Here is a 19443-nt window from a genome sequence, read left to right as displayed (position 1 = left end):
AAACATGGAAAACAAAATAAAAGTTTATTAACAATTGCAAGCTGTGTGTTTAAAGAGTGGATGTAAATGGTAGAATCTTGAAAATAATTGAAAGGTAAAATTTACATACTAGCAGTGACGATATACATTTTATTTCCAAGAAGGCGTTATTAGACTCATTTTAAAATTGATTAGTGATAAAGTGCAATGACCAGCTTGCTTTTCGCCTAACAATGTTGGACATTTTAGTGACATTTTCAGAAAGAGTTAAATAACACTGTTGTGCACATTTCATACGAAGCCTCAGTGTAGCTTAGCATAAAAATATTTAACTCTTAACAGCAATCACTAAGTCACTAAAGATCACGTGATATTTTACCGTGTGTGTATATATAAAATACTCGAGGTTAAACAAGATGACAAATGATTCTAAATGGCAGCCCAAGCTGGAGTATACTCGTAGTACACAAGCTTCAGCTGCTTCATATAAATATCTGATAGAAAAGTCCTTATTGTGTCATCGTTAGTGCAAACACTGGTTAGACTCTGAAGAAACTGGTCAGCTTCCCTTGTCCAGCTATGAGCTTCTTCTTACTCAAGGCCTTGCTGCCATTTTTGCCAGGCATTTTGACTGATGTGCGAGTTGGCTGTTTCTTCTCCGGAGGCTCATTTTCAGATCCACCGTGTTGGTCCAGCTGCTTTCTCTTGTTACCCCTGCTTTGCATCTGAAAGCCAGTTCCCTTTCCATTAACCAGGCTTGCACCTTGTTTTGGGGCATTTCCACTTCTTTGCTCGAGAGCAGCCCCCCGCTGTATTTCACCCCGTGCCTTATTTGTACATTCAGAGGACTTGGCTGCAAATGTAAAAGAAAAACAAAAATGAAATAAATAATTAAAAAGCAAAAGTAAGTGTGACAAGTTGGTAGGGGGTAAAGGGAAAAATGTTGTGACGAAATTGCTTACGTTAGCTGCTAGTTGAAGCAGGCTGTGTGTTTATTCTCTGAACCTGAATTTCAACATTTGTCATGTTAACCTGATGGAGCAGAGCCTGAATTCCCACGGAACAAAAAGCAGAAGGGGGAAATGGGCAAAAAGTCTGTACAAGACTGTGTGTGTGTGTGTTTTGTTTTTTTACGACAGATGTGGGGGTGAGGAGGTTTTATAGAATGGGAATTAATTTGACAGCAAGTTGTAAGTACCAGTCCCACAACTGGGACTGAGAAGGCTCCAATGGCCGGAGCTGAGAAGGTGAGCCTGGGCCTCGGTCCAGCTGTGTGCCGTCAGAGGAAACAGAAGTCTGTTCCAGCAGATAAAATGCAGCACGTCTTGTTCTGACATTTGACATGTTGCTGAGTACAAAAAAATAAAAGATGGTGGTGGGGTAGGGGGTGTAGCTTGTAAAGAAAAATAACATAAACTTTTACCTTTTGTTGAGTCTTCCACATCAGAGCTGCACCCATCATTCACAGATGTGGTGGTTTTAGCTTTGGGTGGGTGCACGCAAGTGGGAACCTGGCTAGTGCTCGGGAAGTCCAGCACACGGTTGAGAGGGAGCTCTTCGTCATTGTAAGTGCAGGCGAACTGGGATCGGATGACTCTCTCTCGGACCTGGAATAAATGCAAAACAACTGAAATCCAGCTGATATGGCGACTGGTGATCAGTATCAACAACTGAGGGCAGGTGGCCGAGATTTTTCTGGCTCTTTCTTTTGGCGTTTTGAAACAAAGACCCTTTTAAGTACTTTTCCACTCCTGCTCAGCCAGTTTCAGCAGCTGGATCTGCTAATTAGCACTGAAGTACACAAACTACTTTCTTTCCTTGCTCTGATATTGTAATCAAATGTATTATAGGCCAAACCTAAAAGGGAACATGCATATCTGCACTAAAATTCGTGGAAATCCAACCAACGGCAGTCAAGACATTTCACAGAAAGCACAACTTCTGTGGTGTTAAATCAGAAGAATTTTTGGCACATCTCAAAAAGGTTTTCTCTGGAGCTAAAGGAAAATTACCAGCGCTGCAATAAAGTTTTATTTTTTTAAACCACTTTTGTTGAGTGGGGTTTCATGTACTCAAGTGTAATAGACTTTTCTTTTTATCATCAAGAAAATGCGTAAATTTCTGTCAAATAAGGTACCACAAAACAGTCATGCTTACGTCTGAAGTAGCCCCGAAAAACGTGACTCAGAGCCAGAAAAAACACAATGTGTGAAAAGTATGGGGATCACTAAAGTCATTAGCATCAATTACCATTATTAGGTCATTGTAATCCATCCAATAGTTGCTCAGATCTTTCAATAACAAAAACAATAAAAGGGTATGGTTTTTAATTAGGGGATAAGATTCCTGGCTTTTAAAGCATGTTTTATGTTGGGTTTTTTTGAACAACTAAAAGTTTAATATGTTGCTGAAATCCCAGAAATGAGAAAGATGAGATTTTCTTTTCTAGCCAACTGATATACTGTGCATTGCTCCTATCAATTACCACATCCTTTAAAAAACAAAAAAACAAAACAAAAAACCCAACAGCCAAGTTTCTATAACAAAGTGAATGATATTGAAGCCTACAATCCCAGCCCAGGGGCACACACAGATCCACAGCTTTTCATCCACTGTTTGATGTACGCCTGCTTGGGATTATCACAATCCAGGGATTTCACCCTTCAGGCCAATGGGCCACAGTAAGGAGAAGAAATGTGAGAGAGCAAAGCTTGGTGGGTCCGCGGAGCACAAAGGGGATCAAAGCCTTTGTGCTTCTCAAAAGAACTTCTTTAAAGAGGACCTAAAACAACAGAAACCCCAGCACCGAGGCACACTTCAGTAACGGAGCTACTGGTTGCATGCTAATAAAACCTAAAGAAGATGGAAGGGGATGGAAGAGCTGCACGGCCAAACTATGACCCACAGAGAACAACTAATCCAATTACAACAGGTGGAAGCCTGACATGGCACCTTGTGGTCACATAGCCCTCATTCCTCCGAACACAACTGTCCTGAAATAACCTACGTCTGACCCGACACCTGACCGAGACATTCCTGATAGCATTTTAAAAAGCAGGTGCAAGCCATTTCTGCAGCTTTGTGTTCTGACATCTGCTTTTGTAGAAGTGAGAACAAAGCAGTAGCAGGTGCAGCGGAACCAGAGCTATATATAAAATAAAATGAATATATAGCTAAAGGTGAATGCACCTCATTTGAACATCGTTACTTGTGTCACAGAGGAAGCAGGAGTTTTTCTCGTGTTTTTCAATGTTTTGATCATCTGTGGTAATAGTGGAAGGAAGAAAGAGGAGGAAAAGAAAAGAAAAAGACCTGGAAACAACCCAAAAGCAGAAGCTAAATCTGTCCATCTCTGTGTGTGCCGGTTGACGTCAGTGCATGATGAAACCGCTGGAGAAGTCTAGGATAAAGTCATTTAGCAGACAACAGGAAACAATAACCTTTCAAGTTTCCCTTGCTAGTCGAGTTACGCGACTGATATGGCATCTTCAAAGTGAAATTGATGCAGAAAGCTTCCGCTCACCGAGTTCAGGAAGCGGTGAGCTGCCCAGGGACCATTACAGCGCACTCAAACAGGAAGGCAGCCAGATTGTGGGGAGCTAAAATGACATCTGGTAGCACAATCAAATAAAGGAGCTATTTCACAAAATGTGTCTAGCATACATCTTCTAATAAGTGCTTCACACTTCATGTTTGCTTAAAGGATAATAGCTTGCAATCTAGAGCTGGGTGATGCAGCAGCACTACCCTAAAAATACCTCTTACCACCACAAGAAAAATAAAATGGCATTACTGGTATATTCTGAGAAATAAGTTGTCTTTTTTTTGTTGCTACAATTAATTTTCAGTTTCAGAAAATAGCATATCTTAGCAATTTGATCCAAGTATTACATTTCATTCAGTGTAACTCATAACAACAGTCACACTCTTTACCCTTAAAATATAAAGCAATATTTTAAGGGAAAGACAATAATACAAACAAAACAGAAAACCACCAACAATCTTGATTCCCTATGAGCAAGCACTTTGGCCACAGTGGGAAGGAAAAACTCCCTTTTGACAGGAAGAAACCTCAGGCAGAATCAGGCTCATGGAGGTGCAGCCCTAATTGAGACCAGAAAGAAGGACAAACAACACACTAGAATTTAAGATGTAAAGTGTCCTATCTCTAAGGGAGAGACCAGCTCATTTCTGCCGCTTGTATCCACAATCTCGTTCTTTCAGTCACTACCCACAGCTCGTGGCCATAGGTGAGGGTAGGGACGTAGATCGACCGGTAAATTGAGAGCTTTGCTTTTACACTCAGCTCTCTCTTCACCAAGACAGACTGGTGCAGCATCTGCATCTCTCATCACTGGCGAACAAGACCTCGAGATACTTGAACTCCTCTACTTGGGGCAGGAACTCATCCCTGACCCGGAGTGGGCAATCCACCCTTTTCCGGTTGAGAACCATGGCCTCAGATTTGGAGGTGCTGATCCTCATTCTCGCTGCTTCACACTCGGCTGCGAACCGTTCCAGTGCGAGCTGGAGGCCATCACCCGATGAAGCCAACAGAACCACATCATCCACGAAAAGCAGAGATGAGATTCTGAGGCCACCGAAGTGAAAGCCCTCCGCCACTTGGCTGCACCTAGAAATCCTGTCCATAAAAATTATGAACAGAATCTGTGACAAAGGGCAGCCCTGGCGGAGCCCATCACCCACCGGGAATGAGTCAGACTTATTGCCGGCAATAATAATAATAATAATAATAATAATAATAATGGATTGGATTTATATAGCGCTTTTCAAGGCACCCAAAGCGCTTTACAATGCTACTATTCATTCACTCTCACATTCACACACTGGTGGAGGCAGCTACAGTTGTAGCCACAGCTGCCCTGGGGCAGACTGACAGAAGTGAGGCTGCCATATCGCGCCATCGGCCCCTCTGGCCAACGCCAGTAGGCGGTAGGTAAAGTGTCTTGCCCAAGGACACAACAATCAGGACAGAGAGCCCGGGGATCGAACCGGCGTGTGAACCAAGCTCTTGCAACAGTTGTATAGTGATCGAATGGCCCGTAGCAATGGGCCAGACACCCCATACTCCCGGCGCACCTCCCACAGGACACCCCGAGGGACACGGTCGAATGCCCTCTCCAAGTCCACAAAACACATGTAGACTGGTTGGGCAAACTCCCATGCACCCTCAAGTATCCTGGAGAGGATAAAGAGCTGGTCCAGTGTTCCGCGAATCAGGACAAAAACCGCATTGTTCCTCCTGTATCCGAGGTTCGACTAGCGGACGAACTCTCCTTTCCAGCACCCTGGCATAGACGTTCCCAGGGAGGCTGAGGAGTGTGATCCCCCTGTAGTTGGAACACACCCTCTGGTCCCCCTTCTTAAAGATGGGGACCACCACCCCGGTCTGCCAGTCCACAGGTACTGCCCCTGATCTCCACGCAGCATTGTAGAGCCGTGTCAACCAGAACAGCCCTACAACGTCCAGAGCCTTCAGGAACTCTGGGCGGACCTCATCCACACCAGGGGCTCTGCCACCAAGGAGTTGTTTAACTGCCTTACTGACCTCGCCCCCGGAAATTGGCGGGTCATTCCCCTCATCCCCAGACTCTGCTTCCTCCTCGGAAGACGTGTCAGTGGGATTAAGGAAGTCCTCGAAGTATTCCTTCCACCACCTGACAATTTTCTCAGTCGAAGTCAGCAGCGCTCCGCCAGCACTATACACAGTGCAGGTAGAGCACCGCTTTCCCCTCCTGAGACGCCTGACAGTTTGCCAGAATCTCTTCGAGGCAGTCCGAAAGTCTTTTTCCATGGCCTCTCCGAACTCCTCCCACACCCGAGTTTTTGCTTCAGCCACTGTCCGAGCTGCATTCCGCTTGGCCTGTCGGTACCTGTCAGCTGCCTCCGAAGTCCCACAGGCTAACCAAGCCCGATAGGACTCCTTCTTGAGCCTGGTGGCTCCCTTCACCTCTGGTGTCCACCATTTGGTTCGGGGGTTACCACCATGACACACACCAACCACCTTGCGGCCGCAGCTCAATGCAGCAGCTTCGGCAATGGAGATGCTGAACATGGTCCATTCAGACTCAATGTCCCCACTCTGCCTCAGAATGCAATGAAGCTCTGCCGGAGGTGTGCGTTGAAGATCTCATGGACTGGGGCCTCTGCTAGACGTTCCCAGCACACCGTCACTACGCGTTTAGGTGCACCGGGTCTGTCCAGCGTCCTCCCCCACCACCTGATCCAACTTACAGGACTTAAAGGATCTGTAGTTAACAGCTAACGTACAACATCTTGCCATCCATGCTAGATACCAGAGCACACCTTCAGGAGTCTAGTGGAGTCCATACCTTGACAGTTCAGGGCCGTTTTGGCAGCAAAAAGGGGCCAACGCGATATTAGGCAGGTGGTCATAATGTAATGCTTGTGTGACTGAAGCGAGTGAACCAGAGAAACGTTTAACGTAAACACTCAAATTCGACTCTTATCGCCATAAAAGACTTCAGATGGGACATTCTGTGGGACAACTGCCCTTTGCCAAAGTCTCTAAACACTTTCCTTGTGAATTTATGGTCTCACTGACCCGTTTCAGTTTATACGGGATAAAAATTTTTGTAAATTTTAGTGATGCTAGGTAGGTGCCAGAAAAGAGGATTTTCCAAGAAAACAGGCACTGTTAACAGGTTACTGGTTTGAATGCCCCATACATAACTTTTTCAGCACGCTCGAACCAACACTAAGAGCTAAAACCCAGCTGTGCAAACGGGAAGAGTGGAAGTCAGTTAAGATGAGAGCTTCAGCTAAGCAAATAAATAATATAAAACCAGGAAGAAATTACAGGATATAAAGACATTATTTTCAATGTTTGGACATCTGATTCAGTTTGGAGAGGTTCATATTTAGGATTTGGGGCTCTTGGACAAAGGGGCCCACGTTACCTTGGGTTTGAGCAGGTCTAGTCGGCTCTGGACTCTGTTCTTTAGGGGTTCTGGAGAACATCCAGTAGACACTTCAGGGGATCTGAGGAGAGAGAGCCACAGCGAGAAGCAAAGAAAATTTTTCAATAAATTAAAAAAGCTACAAGCTTACATGGCCACAGTAACCGAGAAATCTGCCTGCTATTTCTTCAAACAACGTTCTCCCTTTAAAACTCTCACCATGTAAAGATGTTTTCACTAGCATTAGCCGTACAGTGTCACCCGCCCCTGTAGCCACAAACACAACCAGTGGCTGTATTATTTTTATTTCAGAGCAGATAAATTGTTCCATTGTGATGTGGGAGGATTTTCCTCCATACGGTTTCAGAGGAAAGTCGCACAGATCCATGTTGGCCTATTTTATATTTCAGGGGGATTCCCACTCTCACTGAACCCTGTGGTAGTGAAAAAAGTCTTTACTGGTTTCAGACTCAGATTCAGAGTTTACTGCAACAAACTAATCACAAATATAATTATTCTCTCCTTTGGCATTATTGTGTCACTGACAAAGAACTGAGGAAAAAGAACTCAAGTGATGGTATTGCTTTGGAAAGAAACTCACATATTTGGACTCTTGGGATCAATAACCCATACAAAATATTATAAGAAGACCAGCAACATCTTTCAAGAACTTGCCCATCATATTAAGGCAGACAGTAAACTACAAGCTCATTTAACTCAAATTAATCCGACGAGGCTGTGAACACGATGAAGTTCCAGTTTAACATAGAAAAATTAATAAATACAAAGTAGTGATTTTGCTCTATTACAGTGTTATATAATGTAAGCGCTCTTTACTGTGTTTGCACATGGCACTGAAGGAAATGGTAACAGTCACTTCATGAAATTTGGGTACTGCACCACTAGAAATCTAATATTTGGATAAGATAATCAAATATTAAAAATTAAAACTAGATAAATTGATATTGTATTTTTGTTTCACTTCTTTAAAAGCAATTTTTTGGTTGACCTTAAAACCCACTATTAGTCAAACTCCCCTAAATTTACTTTTATTTTACTATTATAACCTTTCTTCTAGAGGTCATCACATAATGCAGTAAGTCAGGCCTGCTTTAATTCTTAATTTTGCCAAATGTAGCCTTAATATTTATTTTAACCAACTGAAAATGCAGATATCAGATTTTGAGTGAACTGCAGAATTAACAGGAACCAACCTGAACAGCGTGAGGACGCAGGTCCCCTCTGCTCCACCGAGGACGGGCTGATCCTCGGACAGCAGGTCGGCTTTGCTTTGACACGGAGGAGTCAGGGCTTCTTCATCCAGCAGCGCCATCAGCACCTTCACAGTGTCACGACCTCCGTATGCTGTAGCGTGATTGACTGCATACACTTTTGGCTGGGGGTGAAGACCAACATAACTACAGTCACAGCTCTGCCAGATGGTGAACAGACAGTGAAACATGAAGTGGGTTCAATGTATGGACTTGTGGCGAGAAGGAAAAGCCCAGAGTGGAGCCAGCTGGCTGAAAGCAGAGGTTATACATTACCCTTGCAGGACTTATCCCTGTCCCGCTTCCATTAGCAGACTGCTTCTGGATCTGGTGTAGCTGGCAGATCCTCTCCTTTAGCTCCTGTGCAGTCTCCTCAGCAGCAGCGTACACGGCATCTCCGCTGCTGAGACCCTTCACCAACACCGCCCTGATGGCGGTCACCAGCCTGGCTCCACATACACTGGGAAGTCAACAAAGTGACAAGGGAACAAGAAATGAGCTACAGGAAGAGAAGAAACGCTGAATAACTTTGGAAAGGAGCAGATTCTTTCTTATGCGGGACACACAGTGGTTTTCATCTGGATGGAGTAAACAGTCTTCAAGAGTTCAGCCAACATTTGCCAGCATGAATAACGCTCTCGCAGAAAAGCCGGGGCTTTAGTCTGAATGTCTTTAAAAGATATACTGCTTCTTCACTTTCAATTAATTGGACACTGAATTTCAGGGCTCAGAGTAATTGTTTCAGCATTAACATCCAGTAGAGCTTTATTTCACTATAGCAGAGTTTTGCCAATGTTAACAGTTATAACAGTTACATGGTCACTGCACTCCGGTCTGATTTTCCTCTTTATGTCGCAGTTGGGAGGGGGGGTGTTGATCCGTGTTTGTCTCCACAGTATGTCCAAAAATCATAGCAACATATCACTTATGTAAGTTTCAAACAGTCAAGTGCACCAAAATGTTTTGGTGGCGAGGCGGTGGTCCAAACCTGACCCGGCTCTGATGCGAGGGAGCGAGCGCGCCTCAGTAACAGAATCATTTGGGAAAACAGATGTTCGCTGAACAAGGGGCCCTGAACTCGCCACAGAAGGTGTTTGTATGAGGAAATACGGTACTCCACTGAGAGCGTAAAGGCACTGCCTGCTGAAAGACACGTTGGCCATGCTCATCAGCATCTCATCAGACGGGAGTTCTCAACGACCCGCGTGAACTGAGAACCCTCAGAAGAGCAGCGAGAGTTGAACACGGCACTGCACAAACATCATGTGTTGTTATGGCTCGAGCGAATCCGCCGTTGCTACTGGGACTGCTTACAAAAGGCTCCTTCTGCAGCTTCAGCTCAAAGCTCACATGATTGAACTGCTAAATTATTTGTGATAGCCACTTCTGTTGTGGTGCCAGATGCTTTGACATCTAAAATAATCTGTAACAGTATAGAGAGTGATCTGTGGAGCTCTAGGTTTGATGATAGTTCATCAAAGTGAGCGAAGCAAACACACGGGGAACAAGTTATTTAACAAAGATGGGCTTTGATGTAGCAAAGATGAACATGCTTTAGCAATCCAAATGTTATCATGCTTAGATGGGAGTCATTACAGGGATTTGTGAGGAAATAATAAGAAGCAGTGGGGGGACAGGTGGATTTTATGATCACAGGTGTGATTTCAGCACAGTCTGATCCGCCCTGCTACAAATATTCCCACCAGTCGTAGCAGCGCACTGCCAAATCCTTGAATTCACAAGAACTGAGTCAGCTCCTCCAGAAAGGAAGCGGGATTTAACCTGAACTGAAGTGGAGAAATTCAAAGAAAAATCCAATCCAATTATAAATCACAAGTTTCACTGTGCTTGACTTCAGCTGCCGCCAGGTGCTCAGCTTTTCTTGGAATCTCTGCATTCTCCTCATCAGCTTAGGATGACTCTGGATATGAAATACATGTGTGTGTACTATAAAAGCACAAGTTATTAAATACTGTAGAACAATTTGAAATTATTAGGTATTTATCTGAAACTGAAAACCTTTTCGGGGTTCCCTCAGGTCAATAAAAGTAAAGAAATCTGTTACTTATATTGCATGATTCAAACATTTTTAGTCATGCTTAAACATTAACACAGTAACACGCAACAGTATGTGTGTTACAGTAAACTAGGAAAAAATGACAGATTCTTTTACATGATTTTTAAGGTGTTCTAGAAATGATTACCTGAAAAAATAATTAAAGACAGCTTTTTGACAAAAAAAACAACAACAACAACAACAACAAAAAAAAAAAAAAAAAAAAAAAAAACCCATTTACTTCAATGCCCACTTTGTACAAAAGATTTAGATTTCAAAAACATTTGTTGTTAATATGTTGATTAAGAAGACTATTAATTAACTGCTACTTACATAAAATATACTATATATGTGTGAATGACATGAAGTGACATAGCTAGCCTCACAATGTAATTAACATTAAACTAAGCAGATGCTTATGCTAAGCTTACAAGCTGTAAACATAAAGTAGGAAACATAATTCATCTTGTGTGAGATGATAGCCAATGTGTGATAATTTATAGGTTAAGAGGCACTAAAAACTATGTTATTCAGACTCCAGCGTTTTGATAAAGCTAGAGTAGCGTGTTCTGTTGGAATTTAGATATTATGTGAAACTAAGCGAAGCTGCTAGCTACAAGTTAAAAAAAAATTGAAAAAAAGTTATATGGTTGAGAAAAAAAAAAGCGAACAATTTTGTTTTTTCTGTTGTTGAAAATCTAAGTGATGCCTGATGTATTTATAACTTCTATTGCAATTTGACTTCAATTCTTTAGAAAACAAAGAATTTCCAGTTCAGGTGATAGAGTGCATCTCAACTTCCCGACATTTACATTTAGTTCTGTCTCTACGGTGGAGGCGTATGTCAAACTAAGCAGCAAGACAGGGAGCAAGTGGAAGCCTGGATCAAACAGTTCTGTGTACCTTGGGTCGGGGATCTCCCCCAGTATTTCTTCCAGGTTGTCTACAAACTGGACAAAGTCAGACAGGCCTTTGACATGCTTTCTCAGTGGGTCAGATTCAGCTGGAGCATAGCCCTTCCCTCCAAGCTGGAGAGCCCTAACAAAAGACGTCACGGCCTGCAAAAAAAAAAAAAAAAAAAAAAAAAAAAAAAAAAAAAAAAGCAAAAGCATGAGAACGACCCAGATGTTGCACCAGAGAGGATTACTCTCATTTACTTGAGCACATAATGACTGGGGGTGTTCTTACCAAGAACAGAGAAGTGTTGCTGTTGTGCGCAGCATGCTTGATGTCAGTAAACGCCTGTCGTCCAAGAGTGCGACTGGGAACGTCGAGGATTAGCGCCATGGCAATGTCGTTCTTGGTGTTTACCAGCAAATTCAGATAGGAGCAGAAAACGCGTCTCACAGCCATTTTCACCTACAGACAAATAGAAAACACACAAGACCAAAGATTTTTACATTTTAATAAACTGTCAACGGTTCCCCAAGATTATAAGGGAAACTAACAGAAAGTCTATTGTGAATGGTTGTCTGTCCCTATGTGTTAGCCCTGCGACAGACTGGCGACCTGTCCAGGGTGCACCCCGCCTTTCGCCCTATGACAGCTGGGATAGGCTCCAGCGCCCCCCGCGACCCTGAAAAGGATAAGCGGAAGCGAATGGATGGATGAACGGTTAACGTCATGGCATTAATGCAAGTGCTTAACCAGCACTTTGGAAATTTTGGGTTTTGTTTACTTTCATTTTTCAGATGAAAAACTCATGATGTAACTACACATTGTGTCAACCCTCCTCAAACAACTGTGATTAGCCAACTCAGTACCATTGTTTCCTCAAGTACATTTCCTGCAACTTCTACTTCAAATAGATTGGAAGGGTTTGGGTCAATTTGAAGAGAGAAAAATCAGCGCATTCTAGTGATTTGGTAGCAGAATTGAAAAGCAACAGAGGTACAGTAGGAACAAATATGAATACTGTTTCATATTATATTCATACTTTTCTCAATTGGTCAGAAGGGAGGTGTCCTTCTTGGCCACTGTATTTAAATATGGTGGTGGAAGACAGTGGCTGCACACCCGCTCCTATGCATTTATAATAGATTATAAGTGTAGTTTGTTGGAAGACATAACTACACAATGTATATTTATCCTTTCCTTTGAATTAAATAACCTCAAAAGGTTACTGACTGCTGGTGCCAAGGAGACTGGAAACAAGCCCGATCAATAAACCAGGCACCTAATAGATACAGTTAAACCTTCAGCTCCCTTGTTTCCCCAATTAGTGACCATACCAGATAGAGCCACATAGAGTTGTGTCTCCTCATTGTTTCAAACTGGGGATGTTCTAGGTGTAAGGTGACTGTGTTAATCACCACATCATAGATGGCAGCTAGGTATCATGTTTATAAATCTCTCCCCTGTCTTGACCTTACAATAGTTTAAGAAGAAAGGCTACAATTAACATTAAAAACTAAAGCTGAAAAAAACAAAACAAACAAACAAAAAAAAAAAACCTACCTGGAGGAAATATTTTAAACGCAAAATGAAATAAAACAAAAACTTATATTAGTACCTCAGTTTTTTTATTTTTATTGTTTTAAGACCAAACAAACCATCCATCAGTTATATTGTAAGGTGATAGACAGAAAATCCCAACAACCAGATGGTCTCCTATGAACATGATTTTGGCAACAACGAGGAGAAAGAACTCTCTTTCAACAGGAATAGACCACCTCCCATGACTAGTTTAGGGGTAAGGGTCTAGAGATATCACTGAAACAAAAATGTACGGATTTGATGGAGAGTTATCTGCTGTATTAGTTTGCCATTCTGCAGCCAAACAAAGCAGAGACTCCAGGAAGTTACTGGAACCAGACAAGACAGCGGCAAATTATTTTTATTTCCCTATTTATATTAAAACAGCAGATAATCTCTCCGTGTCTGTTTTTACTTCTGCTAAGCAAACCAGCAACAACATTTACTTCAGTAAAAACCTTCGGTCTGAAATGCCCAAACTGGAAAGTAGCTTTAGTTCCCGAGTAAAACGGCTACAAACAGCAGCTGTCATCGCTCCAGTAAAAAATTACATCAGCACAGCAAGCCTCCTCTCTAAAACCCCATAAATTTGCAAGAGGCAGAAGAGACCAGCAAAGAGACTGTGTTACAGAAGCTCCTGTGTCGTGTTTTAAACATCTGCCTGGTAATTGAATTCACATTGCACCCTTAAATCTGAGTGATGTGATATAGAGCTCCTGTCAATAAGAGCAGGATGGATTCCAGACAGAAATTACACTGAAGGCTGGGAAAGCAAAAGCATGGATTACTGCCTGCAGGAGAGAAGCATTTCATATTACTAAAACACAATATTCAAAGGCAGAAGGCAAAGTGGAAATAAAGGATTTCTTGTGGGAGTTTATGAAACAAGTTGCACCTTTCACTGAAGCAGAAAAAACACAGTTGGGCCTACCTGTGAGCTGCAGGACCTGCCTTTACCAGATGGGGTTGACGGGACTGAGGAAACTGGCAACTCTGGGACTTCCACGTTGCCCGATAGGAACTCAAACAGCTGGATCTTGGCAAAAGAATTTACAAAAGCAGAGAGAGAGAGGGGATAAACAGATTGGCCTTATCTCCAACTGTGTAGCCAGTGTGATCATCCACAATCAACATCATCAGCCTGATTTCAACCAGCTCACCAGGCTCACAGGCTCCTCTGGATCAGAGTCCACCAGCCTCAGCTGTTTGTACATGAAGAGGAGATCAATCAGGTCGATGGTGTTGGAGCGTTTCAGGAACGACTTGTATGCCTCCACAATGAGATCATAGTTCTCCAGGCGTGCAGGGCTGGGGGGCAGCAGGTGAAGTTTGTCTAACAATAAGTGTTTCCAGGCCATCAGGACATCACTCAGAGCCACTCTGAACTCTCCGCCATGCTGTCACAGGAAGAGAGAAAGCAGCATGTGCAATTACAAACAGCCTGGAAACAATCAGTTCAAAAGCAAAGAGACCTTCTGCAGCCGTCCAAAAATAAGCCATGAGTGGTCTCACCCGGAAACCTGCAGTAATGTCATCAGTTATAGACGTGATGACAGTCGGCCTGATGGTTCAATTGAACTATGCCGTGATGATGATGTGAAATGGGCTCACACAGCCTCGCTTTTACGACACCGGATAACAGACACACTGTATATTTTTCCTCCTTAATTCCATTTATTTTCCATTTTGCGAAAGAGGAAATTCATCAGTTGCTCGAAACTGCCGTTAGCCTCACCTTCAAAATTCAACTTTATCCTAAATGAGTCCAGAAACATTAACATTTAAAAAAAAAAAAAAAAAAAGAGTATCCTCAGAGCGACTGAGAGTGAAGCGTGAAAGGCTGGGTTTACAACATGGTTGCTGTCATAGTACGTTTCAATTCAGTTTTAATTTTCCAGCACCAACTCACAATAAATCAACTCAAAGCTCTTTATATTGGCAAGTGTCAGAAACGTCCAAAAAGACGAGATTGCCCGTAAGCAAGCAAGCATTTGTGACAGTGGGAAGGAAGAACTCCCTTTTAACAGGAAGAAAACTCCAGCTGAGCCAGGCTAACACAGGGGCAGCCATCTGCCATGAATTGGGGAGGCAGAAAAAAAATTAAGAAAAAGAGAAGACAAAAGTTAATGCCATGCAGCAGAGTGCATCATGGGAAGTCCCACACAAGCCTGAGCCTACACCAGCTCAACTAACAACTGATTCAGGTTCACCTGATGCAGCCATAACCATGCTTTACCAAATCATTATCAAAAGTAAGAGTTTGAAGCCTATTCTTAAAACAGAGCCCGTCTCCTGAACCCAAACTGAGAACTGGTTCCATAGTGGAGGGGCCTGAAAGCTGAAGGCTCTGCATGAGATTGAAGGAATACAACACTCCAGTCTGGAAGTACTAAATAAATGAACTGTGTCTGTGAAGGTTCTCAGTCATCCAGGTCATCGTAGTCAAAGGAGCTTGCAAAGAAAAGCGTCTGGACTTCTTTAAGTTGCTTGAAGACGTTTCACCTCTCATCCGAGAAGCTTCTTCAGTTCTAAGGTCAAATGGTGGAGAGTCCCAGATTTAAACCTAGTGGGAGTGTCCCCCCACAGAGGGACAAAAGGACCCCCTGACTCACATCCTGGGCCATCTGACCTCAGGAATTCGTATGATAAGGTGGGGCCAGGTTTCACAATGAGCTCACCTGAAACCCTGGCTGATTGGGACCCACACCCAATTTCACACCTTGGCTCATCAGGGGGTCCTTTTGTCCCTCTGTGGGGGGACACTCCCACTAGGTTTAAATCTGGGACTCTGCACCATTTGACCTTAGAACTGAAGAAGCTTCTCGGATGAGAGGTGAAATGTCTTCAAGCAACTTAAAGAAGTCCAGATGCTTTTCTTTGCAAGCTCCTTTGACAATAAATGAACTAATTTTTCAGCGTCAGTCTGAGACAGGATGTTTCTATTTTTAACAAATATTGTGCAGATTAAAGAAAACAGTCCTACATATTTGTTTAATATGTGCAGCGACGGATATATCCTGTTATAAAATGGCTCTAAGATTTCTCAGAGTGTTACTGGATAGCCTGACCCTTTTGTTAAATAAAGGGCCTAAAATGCAAGTTATTGGTTTACCATTAGACAAAGTTTGATAACTTCAGAAAACCTTGGGCTATCAGAATTGCTGCATTTCAGCTACTTTAACTTTACTTTTAGATGGATTTTTTTTAAATCTGTATATATATATATATATATATATATATATATATATATATATATAGGCATTTTTAAGCATAAAGGGACCAAACTACAGAGGAATAAAGCTGATCAGCCACAGCATGAAATTATGGGAAAGTGTAGTGGAAGCTCGATTAAGAATGGAGGTGATGATTTGCGAGTGGCAGTAGGGTCTCGTGCCAGGAAAGAGCACTTTGAAAGTCAGACGTAGACCCATTGAGACTTTGTGGATTTAGTCAAAGCATGTGGCGAGGGAGGAGGTGAGTTACTGCATGAGGAACTAAGTAGCAGCAAATGGCACACATGAGGGCAATGAGGTGGGATAGGTGGTTTCAAGGTAGAGGTGAGACTGCATCAAGGGTCATCTGTGTGACCTGTCCTTTATAGATATGAATCAGATCAGTAAAAGTATTTTAAAGTGTATGAATAAATGAATCAAGTCCAGAACCGTATTACTTAAAACTGAGTAACTTTGAGGTGGTGTTGCAGCATTTTAATAAACCTATTTTAAACTGCATTTTACATCCAATCTTTTTTTGTAGTTTCTGTGTATTCCTTGTGGTCTAACAACAAAGCTGTGGAAGAAATCAAGATACATGTTGTGTATTATTTGTGCAAAAATGATGCAATCATGAAAAAAGCCCATCAGCTACGCAGTCTGAAAACCTTTCGACTGGTACTTTGGGTCAAAGCGTGACTTTTGTGGCTTGTGAAAATAAGGAGCAGGCTGATGGGAGATCTCATCTAGGGAAGAGGCGTTCAAATCAGTAAGACTGAGAGTAAGTGCATGCAGGTGAAAGAAAAAGGAGCACAGCAGAGAACGAGTTGGTGAAGATGAATTTGAATATTTGTGGTCAACTGTTCAAAGCAGCAGCAGGGTGGAGGAGATGGATGAGAATATAAGGAGAAGGGTTAGAAGATGTCATGTGGCTTAGACAGTCACTCAGCTGGATGCAGCTGAGTTAAAGATGCTACGATTGTGATTGAGTGGGACTGTTAGGGAAGAGTGCAGAAAGGTGGGTTATTTAAGATCTCCATGTTTTCAATCATTATCCAACACCAGCCTCTTATGTTGCTCACAAAAATACACAAATTAATAAATAATAAGCACATAAAAATAAAGCTACTATTTGTGGTAGAGTGTAGAGGATGAATTCAGAAGTATGACAGCCTGAGGAGATAAACTGCTCTGATGCCTGGAAGTTCGGCAGCTGATACTCCTGTATCACTCGCCAGATGGCAGCCTGGCTTACAGGCTGTGCCTGGTGTTGTCTTTTCATATCCTTTGAGCTCTGCGCAAATTAGAGGATGCTGCTAAAGATGGAGCTGGCAGGCAGGGGGGAAACTGGAATGCCACAGATGAGGTTGATGGAGGTGGTGAGAGAGGACAGATACAAATAATCTGTGGTATTTTCAGGGTGTTAGGGTTACCTTTTTATTCACTTCTGCCATGGCCACCTGCAGCACCATAAGCATGCCATCAGCTCCATGAATGGTGGTCCTCTCAGACTGTAAGACCCGGTGACGCTCCCTCCTGAAGGTTTTCACCATCAGCTTGAGTTGGTCTCCTATACCCTCCATTATTCCCTTAAACAAAAGCAACAAAAAAATTCTATCGCACATTTAAATGCAACAAAGTTGACCAACGTGCTTCACAATTAAATAAGAACAAGAGAAAACATTAATAAATTTTATTTTTATATATATATATATTTTTATATATATATATTTTTTTATATATATATATATATATATATATATATATATATATAAATAAAAAAGAGAGAGAGAGAGAGAGAGAGAGAGAGAGAGAGAGAGAGAGAGAGAGAGAGCGCGAGAGAGAGAGCGAGAGAGAGAGGGAGAGAGAGCGAGAGAGAGCGCGAGAGAGAGAGAGAGAGCGAGAGAGAGAGAGAGAGAGCGCGAGAGAGAGAGAGAGAGAGCGAGAGAGAGAGAGAGCGCGAGAGAGAGAGCGAGAGAGAGAGCGAGAGAGAGAGAGATAAGATGAGGCAATGACAATGTATTAACATAAAAACAAAACATAAAACAAGCCTGATGTTAAACTGAACTTGATTTAAAAGCCAACATAAAAGATGTGTTTTAAGTGTGATTTGAAGGACTGTGTAGATTCTGAAGTACGAATATCATATGGCAAGTGATGTGAAGTGATGTGTACCTACATTCTAACACCTGTTAAAAGACATGCAGCAGCATTTTGGACTAAAATGCTGCTGCAATGGAGAGATGAGTGTTGACGACCCAAATAGAGAAAACTGCGGTAGTCCAGTTTAGAGGTGATGAAGGCATGAATAAATTTTTCTAGGTCTTTAGGAGGAAGATGATGCTTCGCAATTTCACGTAACTGATTAAAAACCGATTTCACAACTGTGGACACTTGCTTCTCTAATTTAAAAGAGCCATCTAAAAACATGCCGAGATTTCTTACAGTGTGGAAATGATGACAAGCAAGAGGACCAAGGGCATCAGTTATCCAAAAGGGCCATGACTTCCAAAAACAATAACTTCAGTCCTATTTCCATTTAGGGCGAGAAAATTGTGTTTTAACCACTCTTTAACATCATGTAGGCAGTTAAGCAGAAGGTGAAGGGGGACAGAGACATACAATTTCAAGGGGAAGTAAATTTGGATGTCATCAGTATAACAGTGAAAGGGAATGTGTATTTCCTGAAAATGGATCCCAAAGGTATCATGTATAAAAAAAAAAAGCAGAGAGTTGGATCCAAAACAGACACAAAACAGACCCCGGTGGCACACCACAACAAATAGGGGGAGTATTTCCCCAATAGCAACAGAAAAAGACCTCTCTTTAAAGATAAAACTGTGCCTTTAAGACCAACGACATGGTCAAGTCGGATAAAAATAATGTTATGAATAACTGTGTCAAAGGCGGCAGTCAAATGTAAAGTGACTAAAGCAACAGAACAACCTTAGTCGACAGAGCTTCCTTGAAAAGGCGAGAAGGAAGAATATCTTGAGGGGAATTCGAAGGCCTTAAGTTACTGATTGCTTCCTTCAAGAAAGGAAAAAGTCACTGGCAAAAAAAAAAAAAAGAAACCCTCAAAACCAATTTATACATATAGTTCTTTAAATACAGAAAGACATACCTGAAATTAATTTAAAGACTTAATTTTCATACAGGGTCTCAGTGGCATGTAACACCTTCGATAACTTGTAAGTATTTCACAGCAAAAATGTGTCCACATTTTACATCTACAACTACATACATATATACAACACAGCGTTTATTCACTTTACATTAAAAAAGACTGATTAAACAACGCAAACCTCTTAAATTGCTGCAGTCTTCCAAGAGCACACAGCCACGACACAAAGCAGCTGTTTTGAAATTTTAAATTGCCGATGACGTTGTTCCTTTTTGTCCAATCACCTCTCAGCAAATAGCGGGGGTGAGATTTTTCTTTTCGTAGAGATATTCAATTCTAAAACTCGACAGCTAGCTATAAGTTCGTGTCATTAGACGTGTTTCAA

The 19443-nt window shown here is 42.2% G+C and overlaps 1 protein-coding gene across 1 annotated transcript; it reads right to left on the bottom strand.

The window, feature by feature from the left end:
• Positions 1-5: 5 nt before the first annotated feature.
• On the bottom strand, positions 6-19379 carry parpbp (PARP1 binding protein). The gene is made up of 11 exons (XM_085385888.1): positions 19240-19379; positions 17368-17523; positions 13883-14119; positions 13654-13758; positions 11436-11606; positions 11151-11305; positions 8468-8651; positions 8135-8316; positions 6921-7002; positions 1403-1586; positions 6-832 (listed from the first exon to the last, which is right to left on the bottom strand). The coding sequence occupies exons 2-11, from the start codon at positions 17515-17517 to the stop codon at positions 519-521; spliced, it is 1764 nt and encodes a 587-aa protein (XP_085242014.1). The 5' UTR covers positions 17518-17523; positions 19240-19379; the 3' UTR covers positions 6-518.
• Positions 19380-19443: the final 64 nt, after the last annotated feature.

This window comes from Rhamphochromis longiceps, linkage group LG17 (assembly GCF_057381845.1).
Source record: "Rhamphochromis longiceps isolate RC_006_pf linkage group LG17, R_longiceps_female_GT1.1, whole genome shotgun sequence".
Taxonomy (NCBI): Eukaryota; Metazoa; Chordata; class Actinopteri; order Cichliformes; family Cichlidae; genus Rhamphochromis; species Rhamphochromis longiceps.
Note: the sequence above shows the minus strand (reverse complement) of the source record. Positions and strands in the feature narration are given on the sequence as shown.

What these genes read in the sequence shown, in the direction of transcription:
- parpbp (XM_085385888.1), bottom strand. Translation starts at nt 17,517, where the DNA reads ATGGAGGGTATAGGAGACCAACTCAAGCTGATGGTGAAAACCTTCAGG. An exon ending in CAGAGGAGCCTGTGAGCCTG is followed by an intron (nt 13,759 to 13,882) that starts GTGAGCTGGTTG and finishes TCTTTTGCCAAG; the next exon opens with ATCCAGCTGTTTGAGTTCCT. An exon ending in TGCGTCCTCACGCTGTTCAG is followed by an intron (nt 7,003 to 8,134) that starts GTTGGTTCCTGT and finishes CTCTCTCCTCAG; the next exon opens with ATCCCCTGAAGTGTCTACTG.